Here is a 12,169-nt window from a genome sequence, read left to right on the forward strand (position 1 = left end):
GGCGGCAGCACCCTGACTGTCACCTAGTCCTTGGTGATAAGGCAATATATCACATAGTTCCCCCCCTTCCCCCCAAAAAACCCTTAACCTTCTGCTTCAAGTGTGATGGAGGACACTATCCCATTGTCAGTGTTGGAGTAAGTTTCAGTTGCCAGTAAATCTGTAGAATGGGGTGGGGAGTACCATCTTGTCCTTTGCCTCAAACAGCAAGATGTCTTGGGCCAGCCCAGGCCGGCCCTGGTAGTGCACATTTGTCACATCCCTGACTGCCATTGGCATGCCTGCTATAGACAGTACTGAGTTAGACAGACTAGTGGTCTGCCTGGGTTAGTGCAAGGCAATATCCTGTGTTCTTATATATACTTTTAGACATCTGCTGCACCTTGATCCTCTGAAATGTGATGCTAGTTAATGATGATGATGATGATGATGATGATGATGATGATGATGATGCTTTTATTATTTGTACTCGGCCCCTGTGATGGGTCACTGCAGCCACTCTGGGCAACTTCCAACAAAACATAAAAACACAATGAGACATCAAGCATTAAAATCTTCCCTATAGAGGGTGGCCTTCAGAAGTCTTCTAGTTTATTGGTTATTCTTTGGTGTGCCTCTGCTTTGGCCGAAGCCCACTGTTTTGTTCTAGAAGTCTTGCAGATGAACTGCTGCAGTAATGAAAGATAATAGAAGAAACTGGGAGAGTAAAGTGAAGTGGGTAAGAAGGGAAGACAGTAACATCTAGGAAATCCCTAGGAAACCCCCGGTGAAAGAAAGCATACCCTGGGTCTTCCTACTGCAATGTACAGGGTCCTCAGCCACCCCTTGAGCCTTAGCTCTGTTCACATTAATAATATATATCACCTCTTGTGTTTCATTTTAGCCAGGAGCAAGTGGCTTCCCTCAGATCCTCAGATCATATCAGAAGGACTATATGCAATTGCAGTGGTACTCAGCTTCTCCCGGATTGCATACATCCTCCCTGCCAATGAAAGTTTTGGTCCTCTCCAGATCTCTTTGGGAAGGACTGTGAAAGACATCTTCAAATTCATGGTTATTTTCATCATGGTGTTTCTCGCCTTCATGATTGGAATGTTCAACCTTTACTCCTACTACCTTGGTGCAAAATATAACCCAGCATTCACGACGTGAGTATCTCGGCAGGACATTTTGTGATGCAACTGGCTTTCTCTCCAGATTGCCTTTGTATATGTTCTGTACAGAACCAGAGCTTGCATAAAATTACATGCCAGTTTGATAGAACAAGCGTTGAACTATGCTGTGTAAGAATTAGAAGTAGTAAAATAGACTTTATGCAAAAGTGCCACATTTAAGAACTTGAGTACTGTTTACTTTGGTGGTTGATCAATGCAGATGACACATCACGCCCTTTGCTTTAAGCAGTGCTATTTTTCTAGAAAAAAATAGGTGCCGGAACTCACCATGAACTCCTTCCTCGTTCTCTTAGAATGGCAATGGCGCCATTCTGAGAGGGGCCAGAACTGAGTTCTGGTGAGTTCTAGCTGGAAAAAAGCCCTGGCTTTAAGTATGATGCTTAGGGAAGGTTGGATGAAACCACTGATTTGCTATGTTTGCCCCTCTCTTCCCCAAGCCATTTCTCTTCACTTGTCTTCTGTATTGTTGTTGTTGTTGTTAGTCCAACTTTTTCCCTGATGGGACTCAAGACGGCTTACAGATAAAAACAAGAACTGCTAAAAACATAAGGAAAAAACTATAATTGAAAAACAATTAAACATTGATAGGATTAAAACTATATATATATATAAAATTTGGTTTAAACATACAATTAATTACAGTAAAAACAGCATAGCACCAGCCCTTTCATTAAAAGCAGCCAGTTCCCAAAAGCCTGTTAGAACAGGGAAGTCTTCACCTGCCAGTGGAAGGACAGCAAGGAGAGAGCCTACTCTAGGAAGGAATTTCCCAAGTCTGGGGGCAGCTACTAAAAAGGCCCTCTCCTCCCATGTCCCCACCAAGCATGCCTGTGAGGGTCGCAGGATCAAGAGAAGGGCCTGCCCCAAAGATCTCAAAACCCAGGCAGGTTCATATAAGGGAATACAATCTTTCAGATAGCTTGTACCTAAGCTGTGTAGGGTGCTATGCAGCTTTGAGTAGCTGAATCATGAGACTTATCAGCAAACATTCTCTAATATTCTCTTTTTGAACCCCAGACAATCCTGGCAGTTGAGGAATCCTTAGGGACTTTGCACCTCAAGGTTTTCCATATGCTGATGATACAGGGATGAGTGTTATCAGTGTATTGAACACATTGTTCTACAACTTTCCTGAGAGCCAAAATGTAAATCAGGAGTGGGCATTTAAAAAAAAACCTGTTTAAAAAGCCCTAGATTTGAGGCTATTCGGACTTGACTTCTGCTGTTTCCATATTCATTATGCCACCCAATGCTATGTGCTATTTGGGTACCATCTTAACAATATACATGAATATAAAACTTTGTAGCTCAGTCAAGCAGAATGAATCATCCAATTTTCAACTGCCTGTATGCCCTTAATTCTGCTCTCAAGTGCACACATCCTTTGACAGATGTTGGAAGTGAAAAATAGTATCTAATCCTGTAATTAAAGGCTGTGGCCTAAAGAAGCTGTACAAGATAGCAGATTTCAGGTTGCAACTGTCAGTATTTCACTTCTTAGTGCTCCAATTCATCATTTTTTAAAAAAGATAAATGCAATTTACATTTGAATTTATGCTGAATTAAATTCCTTGTCTTTGAGAGATTAAATGTAAAGGAATGCACCGGTCACTGTCACATGGCTGCGAGTAATAATCCTATTTTACACATTTCCATTAGCGATGATACCAATTTCGGAAACAAGGAGAATGAAATTCCCCAGTCTGGAAATCGCAAGTTCATTACAAGCTGAGCACAAGTTGCCTTTGAATTCCAACCCTGGCTCACAGTTTCAAGTGTGCGAGGATTGTAATCTCAGAGTGTGCTTAGAAATAACATGACTTGTTTCCCAATTTTATGGGAAATAATCCATTCTAATGCCCATTCCAAATCATAAGTGGAGGTCTGACCCGTCAACTTGCTTTGCTGTGGTGGCATAAAGTGGAAAGCAGGAGGTCTAAAGCAGGGGTCAGCAAACTTTTTCAGCAGGGGGCCAGTCCACTGTCCCTCCCACCTTGTGGGGGCCAGACTATATTTTGGAAAAAAAAAATGCACAAATTCCTATGCCCCACAAATAACCAGAGATGCATTTTAAATAAAGGCACACATTCTACTCATGTAAAAACCGGACCATCTGTGGGCCTGATTCAGAAGGCGATTGGGCTGGATCTGACCCAGTGTGGGGTGTGGGGTGATCAATGAGGTTGGGGGGTGGTGGTGGCAAGATATAGGGTAAAGTTGGGGGTAGAATAGGTGCCAAGGGTGAGTGAAGCAAGCAAAGGTTCAGCCCCTAGTATATAGCTATAGGGAGGAACTAACTTAAAGACCTTGAGCTGTGGGCTGGTCATTGACGGAGGAAGAGGGGGCAGGGAGTGCACCGCCCCGGCACCAAAATCCCGGTGGGGTGCCATCACAGCTGCCCCCAGGACGTGCCCGCCTGCTTTTCGCCCACCACTGGGGCTAGTTAACTAGCAGAGCAAGAGATGGTTCTCATGTCAGATTGCTGTAGCACCAAAACATCCCCAATACATCAGCTGAAAGCCTGTCAGAAAAAGCATGTGGACAAGATCTTTTGAGGCTGCACCATTTATTATTCCTGCACATAGAAATGTAGCATGTTTTGGAAAAAGCTTAGATTCCCACAGAGAATGTGTCTCAAATACTGAGACGGGCTCAGTCCCACGATCTTACCCACCCCCTGCATTCTGGGTAGGTACATTTGGCCTACAACACTTAAATTTTTAAGGCAAAAATATTCATCTGGAAAGATACCTTAATGCTTTTTTCAGACAGGAGAGAAATTATGCAGGAGAGATTTACATAAGTGATGTGTCCTCCTGGAAATAAGCCCCATGCTTACTGAAACAAGGAGAAGTCAGCACGCAGCTCAGCTGTCTGCCACATTTTTTTCCCTGCATGGTTTTAATGTCACATATTACTATGTGGTGTTAATTCTTTGTTTGATGAAAGATCGTAATATCCTCTGTTGAGCTTGTGATGTGTAGTAATGGAAAAATCCCATCTCCCTCCGGAGACAGATATATGTAGATGCCAATATAGTAAGGGAGATTGTGTGTATTGCAGCAAGAGGGAAGCAGCCAGCAGGCTTCAGACTCGGCTTGCAGCTTTAATTCACTGGATAAATTTGAATCATTCACTTCACTTCCCCCATTCTGCAGTTTATCCTTCTGCAAAGTGGATAAATACCTGTTCAGTCCTGAAGAAGGAGGGTATCTGATCACTACCACAGTGCCGAACGTAACAGGTTCGATCCAGACTCAGCCATGCTTAGAACAGACCCACTGAAATCTACGGGACTTAAGTTTGCAAACTCAACTGCCATTGATTTCAGTGGGTTTACTCTAAGCATGGCTTGTGGAGCAATCCAAACTTCTTGCAGCCATGTGGAGCCACCACCACCACAACAACCTGGCCAATCACAGTAGCAGCAACAGAGGGGGAGGCAGGTATTAGTGGATCCCTAGGATGCTGGTCAGACCTACTTCCTGCTGAGTCAGAAAGGGATCAAAGCTGGGTTAGGTGGGGGAAGGGGAAGTCAATGTGACAGGGTGAAGCCTATAGCAGGGACAGACAAACTCTGAGCCCTTGGCCTGTGTCGCTATAGAAAGTAGGCTCCATATGAATGTGCCTCCATAAAAACAATAGAAAACCTTGAACTGGATCTCAGGAAGATCAAAGACCAAAAATCCAGCAACTAAAACTCTTCCTTTCTGACATCTAGTAGTTTATGTGGATGACAGCTTTGGGATGGAAGAGCATTTTTAAACTAACAGTTTTTTAATTGAATTTTCCAAAGGGAAACAAAAGCAAATACAGTCAAACAATACAAAATAATTCCTAATAAATAAAAATGTTGTGGTCTGTGCACACATGTAAGGGGTCCTCAGACAGTCAAATAAATAGTTTTGTCTAAAGGGAACCCGGCAGAGGGCCTTCTCAGTAGTGGCACCCGCCCTGTGGAACACCCTCCCATCAGATGTCCAAGAGATAAACAACTATCTGACATTTAGAAGACTTCTGAAGGCAGCCCTGTTTAGGGAAGTTTTTAATGACTGGTGTTTTAATGTATTTTTAATCTTTTGTTGGAAGCTGCCCAGAGTGGCTAGGGAAACCCAGCCAGATGGGCGGGGTAGAAATAATCAATTATTATATTATTATTATAAAGAGTCCATTATCAGATACATTCCCATCTTTCTTGTGCTTGAGTTCAACTTCTCATATGCTGCAGTTGTGTCATGTCCTCAGTCTGCTGTCCAACTGCGGTGCTGGTGGTAGACTTCTCCATGTTAACCTCCACCTGCCTCACAAAGTGCTACAACTTAAACAATGGGTTTCCCACCACCTCAGACTGCCATTTCAAGCAGCTATGCCTGGGAATAATGAAAGGGCAACAAATCATCAGTTGTTGTTATTTTTATTGTTGTTGTTGCTGCTGCTGCTATTATTATTATTATTATTATTATTATTATTATTATTATTATTACTATATTTTTACTGCCAAAAAGTGGCTGGGGGAAGAGATGTGAGGGCTTTTTTATTATTATTATTTTACCTCAAGTGCCAAAATAATTTGGCAGGCTTTGGACAGTAAGCACTTTGACATGGGAAGAGGGTGCCATTTTCTGTTCTACCTCATTCAGTTAATATGTATAGGACCATTGTGGTCACAGACTCACAATGCCTGCATAACAATGAGACTTTCAAGGGAAATATGGCAGCATTCCAAAACAGAGGTTAATGCTTAAGTTGTGAGGGAAAATAGCAGTTTTGACACTAATATATTAACATTGCTGGGAGGACCTGAAAAAATAGTGGCACCCTTCCAAATTAAAATAAAAGGTTAATAGAGGGATACTGCTGGGGTCAAGGTTTTTTATTTCAGTTGGCTAAGTGATTTAGATGACAACCTTCAAACATTTATAAAAGGTATTATTACTGGGAAATGTTCTGCTTAATGGAAGAACAGAAGTCATGCCTCGGCTTATATGAACAACAGTTTTACAGTTCTTTATATGTAGTTTTCAAAACCCTTCAACTGTTAAAAGGAAAAGCAGTGTAAGGATGCAATAATACTCATTTAGTTTAGCTCATTTGCTGTAGAGTAATGCCAAGCAACAGGTGTGATGCTTACCTGTATATAGGAAGGTATACAAAAGTAAGTATGCATCTCTCCATTTATCTGGGTAAGCAAAAGGCATCATTACAGTTCAAGCAAGCAAAATCACTTGAGGATACGGAACAAGGCCAGTGAGCTGTGTGGTCCAATGAAAGGTGTGCCATAGTGAGAGTCCAGAAAGTAAGATTGCCCCAGATGGCCACATTTAGGGCCGGGGCCTGAGAGTTCTCACCCCTCGATTAGATCTTATCATCTCAGTGATTCAGGAGTCTCCTCAGAACACCATGTGGGGAGTGGGGTGGGCATATCGTTCCATCAGAAATGAATTCCTCACATAGTGTACATGTTTTAAACAAACAAAATTAAATAAAAGAACTGAGCCTTGGCTATGCAGCTTGCGTTCCCATGCATAAGGTAAGATGTGAGGGTAGGTGTGTTTAGTTCACATTTAACCACAGAGCCTAGGGCTTGCTGATCAGAAGGTCGGCGGTTCGAATCCCCTCAACGGGGTGAGCTCCCGTTGTTGGGTCCTAGCCCCTGCCCACCTAGCAGTTCAAAAGCACGTCAAGTGCAAGTAGATAGACAGGTACCGCTCTGGCGGGAAGGTAAATGGTGTTTCCGTGCGCTGTTCTGGTTCGCCAGAAGCGGCTTAATCATGCTGGCCACATGACCCAGAAGCTGCAGACAAACTCTGGCTCCATCAGCTTATAGAGCGAGATGAGCATGCAACCCCAGAGTCGTTCACGACTGGACCAAACGGTCAGGGGTACCTTTACCTTTTAACCAGTGATCCACGGAGGATTTAGTGAATTGCCAATGGAAATATTGAAACCCTGTATGGATTCATAGTCCAGATCCAGACTAAAATTGGAAATAGGAAAATCAGTCAACGTAAGCGTGTGATATTGTTCGTCAGTGCTCTTAGCCTCTTAGGAAATCATGTATCTTTATCACTTCAGATGATATTGCCTAGTTGTATTTGCAGCTCCTGTGATCACATGGAGACAAGGTATCTATGGAGGACTAAAGACTCTTTTTTTGTCTTTAGGGTAGAAGAAAGTTTTAAAACCTTATTCTGGTCCATATTTGGTTTGTCTGAGGTAATATCAGTGGTGCTGAAGTACGACCACAAGTTTATTGAGAACATTGGATATGTGCTCTATGGAGTTTATAACGTCACCATGGTGGTTGTGCTCCTCAACATGTTAATAGCCATGATCAACAATTCCTATCAGGAAATTGAGGTAAGGTACATCAAATGTGATGATGTAGCAAATTTAATTGGTGACTATATATTATGAAAAGGAAGATCATCTCTTTTTCTCACTTGGTCATTTATTTTATTTTTATTTATTAAATTTCTATCCCACTCTTCCTCCCAAAGGAGCCCAGTTCCGTCACTGTGGCCTTTGCTCTCTCTAAGGGCAAAATCCATCTCTACCCAGTGGGTTTCCTCTATTTAATTTGCAAATGATTTCAAGATCCTTGAGGAAACATCTCTGTGTACAGTATTTCTAATCTGGGTTTGGATGAAGGGGCACAATATGGCTAAACCTGCCCCCAGGCTACTAACCATAAAATAGGATCGTTGTTGCTGCTACCTATTTGTAATGTAGTTATATCTGAATCCCTGTGAAACACAACATTACACCAGAAGAGAGGTATTAAAAAACTCAGTAAGCATCCTGCATTTATCATGGTGCAGATTTAAGAATGGACTATCAGCAGATGCCACATTCTCTTACTGACGCTGATAGCTTTTTGGTTTTCACTCAGCAAACAATAATTAATCTGAAGATCCGAAGGTACAAGTGGAAAGACAGAAGAAAGATGCCATTTAGATCAAAATAGGCAGTGCTCACCTTGAATTGCCCTCCCACAATTGTTATTTGTGTCTTGGCTCCTTTGACAGTCATGTAGCAGTGAATTTTTTAAACTGAGAAATGAACTTGTTTGCACATCCTACGTCTGAAAAAGAACCACATTATAGAATAAGGCCATATCAAGAAAGAAAGAAAAGGCCTGATTATAATCCTACCAAAAGGGATGAGAAGTCCAAACTGCTATGTGAGAATCTATAGTGGATCAAATGCCAAAGAATTGGATATTTCTGTAGTGCATTTGATTCATGGCTAATTGCAAAAGGAAGTTATAAGCAGCATTTTTGCAGACGGTTGACTTCAGGACAAAACATTTTGGCACCTGTGTAAGAAGATCAAAATCGAAAGCACTTTTTAAAGCACCTTTTCAAGACTGTTCAAGACTGACATCTGTAGTTCCTGGGAGGGACTAATTCAGCATGCAATTTCCATCTGGGACTGAGTCTATAAACAACCTCATGCCTCCAAGATAAGCCTAGGTTTTGTACATCCCACTCTCCCTTATTTATTTAAAAGCATGTACACACTGCTTAGTATTTCTTTTTTAATCTTGCCTGAGGAAGACATCTGGAGAATCGAAAGCTTGCTGCACTTTTGTGACATTTTGGTTGGTCCCAACAAATGTATTGCCCATCTGTGGAATGATATGAACTGAGTTGTCTTCTGAAATGGTAACATTGCCATCTTTTAAAAAGCAACCCCTCCCCTTTGTTCCTTTTGCAGGAGGATGCAGATGTGGAATGGAAGTTTGCACGTGCCAAGCTTTGGCTTTCATATTTTGACGAGGGAAGGACTCTACCTGCTCCTTTTAACCTAGTGCCAAGCCCTAAGTCGTTTTATTATCTCATAATGAGAATTAAAATGTGCCTCATAAAACTCTGCAAATCCAAGGCCAAAAACTGTGAAAATGATCTCGAGATGGGCATGCTGAATTCCAAGCTAAGGGTATGTCCTTTTATTTCTAACAAAAGTTGTGGTTGGGGGGTTGTTCATTCATCCCTTCATTTAATCATTTTGTTTAAACCAGTGTTCTTCAACCTTGAGTCCCCAGATGTTGCTGGATGACAGCTCTCACTGTCATCAGATAGCTTAGTCCGTGGTCATGTTTGATGGAAGTCCACCAAGAATTGAAGCTGAAGAACACTGCTTTAAAAATGTGGCAGCCAGCCTTTATGGAAATGTGTCACAATATGAGAGAGCGTCACTCTAGTGCAGATGTTTTTGGCCTAGAACTCACATGATCCCTAGCTTGCAGGACCAGTGGTCGGGGATGATGGGAATTGTAGTCTCAAAACATCTGGAGGGCCGAGTTAGCAGACGCCTGCTCTAGCGCCTGCTAAAGCTAAAATACATCCACAGTCTCCCTGTGCGTTGGTGTGGCTTGTGTTTGCTCTGCAGAGTCATAGAAAAAGCAATAGTGCAGCAAGGAGAACAGGCAGCAAAGGTAAAGGACCCCTGTATGGTTAGGTCCAGTCAAAGGCGGCTATGGGGTGCGGCACACATCTCGCTTCAGGCCGAGGGAGCCGGCGTTTGTTCAGAGTTTATGAAGCTGGAGGTGGAGTAGAGGGGGAGGTAGGGACAAAACTTCCAACTGGTGCTTGAACAAGAGAATTTTATTACAATGATGTGACCCCCGCATCTCAATGTATAGTTTTTCTCAGCAGCAAAATAATCATGGCACTCCCCCCCCAAAAAAAATTAGACTGCAGGTGTTCACTCAGACCATGACTTTCAAAACCTCATAGGCTTTGAACCTGCACAGCCTTCCCCAGGGGTTCAATGAAGAAAACTTGCAAATAATTACAGTAATATCAGTTACATAGAAACTGCTCTTTTTAGTGATGAATCAGCTCCTTCTGGCTTAATTTGGAACTGGCCTTGGCAAACTGAGCTATTTTCCAAAAGAAAGTCAGTTCTCTCCCCACACCCCACTGACGAATTCCAAATTCAAAAACCCTCTCAGGCTGATGTCACTGAGAATGCAGCAAGGTTTCCAGTTGTGTCTCTCAATCCATTCCACAACCTCCATGAAACCTTGAGTCCTGCTCCGCTGCTCCTTCCTTTTTCCAGAATGTTCCTAACAGAGGCAGCCAGGTCTGTTTCTATAGATGGGTGCTTGTCTTTCCTGCTCTTTTGTTTCCTCCATCCGTCCTGTGCATTGAATGCTTCTATAGCAGTGTCCCAGGTGCAAAAAAAAAAATTCTAGGGAATGTAGCTCTCTAAGCCATCTAAATCTTTTTATTTTATTTTATTTTATTATTAATTGACATCAAGGATATCATACACAAATACACGTACAAAGAAAAGGTAAAACTAATAATAATAACAACCTTAAATAATTATACCATTAAATATTGATTTAAAGTTGTATTTCTACGTGCTCTTTTCTTATACTTTCTAACTAAACAAAAATAAACCAATAAAATCCAATAAACTAAACTAAGTCAAAATAGACTTCCAGTCATTTCCCAATGTAAGTTACATTTACAACATTGAATGTACTTATACTTCTTACCTTACTCTTAATATATTTTCTAATACTTTCTTATAAAATATTGTACCATTTCTCCTAATTTAATAATGTTTAATTTACACAAGGGTCATTCAAATGTTGCCATAGAAGTTATGTAGTTATTGTATTTTTGTAGGTATTTCTTGAACGTATCCCATTTTTGCGTGAATGATTGTTTTGTATTTCCCTTTAATCTATTTGTCAAATGAGCCATTTCTCCATAGTCTAGTAACTTATTCTGCCATTCCCTTACTGTTGGTACTTTTCCCCCTTTCCAGTTTGATGCAATTAATAACTGGGCAGCGGCTGTTGACTAAGCCATCTAAATCAACGGTATGGGCTGTGGTATCCTGGATAACTATGTTTTCCAAGCTATCTGGTTCCTGAGATGTTGCTGAAATATTTTAGGCTACAGGTGCTGGGGCCTGGGGCCCTCCAGAGGCTGTTGCACTCCAGCTCCCATCAGCCCCAGTCAGCTTGACAAATAGACAGGGGTGGTGGGAGTTGTAGTTGAGCAACAACAGGAGGACCACAGGTTTCCTGCTCCTGTTCTAGGGTATGACGCGAGCATCTTTGGATAACCCTGCCCCTGAACACAGCAATTGTATCTGCAGGGTGTCCTTCACCCTTATCAACTGAAAAGATCACCTGGAGGGGTGAGAAACAGGACCATAGCCACTGTAGTGTTGTTGTTTTGAAGTTTTATTACAACAGTAGGTTCCTAAATAAAGCTTCGGGAACCACTGTGTAAGGGAAAGGAACTAGGAAGAGAAATTTGGATACACACCAAAGAATATGTGACATCTCAACCAAGTAAGCAACAGAGCATCTCCAGCTCCATTGTACAAAAAGAACAAAATATGGTAGGGATAGATTACCATTTCTGTAATTTTCTGTTTCTGATGCATGAGGAGAACGCTGCATATTTAAAGAGCTTTATAGATCCTTCAGAGCATAATCAGCTGAAAAAGTGGCTTCAAAGGATTTTCAAGCTCCTTTCCAAGGCCATACAATCAGCGGAAACAGTGATTTTTCCAAGTGTGTTTCAGAGAACTGAATTCCTCAGTGAGAAAATCAATAATGAAGGGCAAGCTTCCTTGAAAGTCAGCTCAACACCCCCCCCCTCCACACACACTACTGATTTCCTCCTGTGTTGCAGAGCCATAGGGACCAGTTGGATATATTCTGGGAAATCCCCCACCCGTATCACCGAGTGGCCCAATAGAATTGTTGCTAGCAGCTTGTGGGAAGTGACTAGGCATCCTACACATGTCCCAGAACCCTCTGCATCTACAAACAGCATAGAAAGGGATTGTTGTTGGAAGTAAATTCATAAACCTCATAATTTCTGTTCTGAAATAAGTGGTTGCACTTTGTCCCTGCCTGTCCTTGCTCTACTACACTACTGGTTGTACTGGACTATATATATATATATATATATACACATACATACAGAGAGAGAGAGAGATTTTCACTAGATGTTTCA

General features: G+C 41.8%; 1 protein-coding gene across 1 annotated transcript in view; it reads left to right on the top strand.

Moving 5' to 3' along the window:
- The window catches only part of TRPC7 (transient receptor potential cation channel subfamily C member 7), a 110,523-nt gene that overhangs the window by 82,072 nt on the left and 16,282 nt on the right, over window positions 1–12,169 (top strand). The window contains exons 7-9 of the mRNA XM_083600065.1: window positions 884–1,148; window positions 7,340–7,535; window positions 8,895–9,116. Coding sequence (XP_083456191.1) covers window positions 884–1,148; window positions 7,340–7,535; window positions 8,895–9,116 — 683 coding nt within the window. The remainder of the gene's footprint in view (window positions 1–883; window positions 1,149–7,339; window positions 7,536–8,894; window positions 9,117–12,169) is intronic.

The sequence above is a fragment of the Podarcis filfolensis genome (assembly GCF_964270895.1).
Source record: "Podarcis filfolensis genome assembly, chromosome: 2".
NCBI lineage: Eukaryota > Metazoa > Chordata > Lepidosauria > Squamata > Lacertidae > Podarcis > Podarcis filfolensis.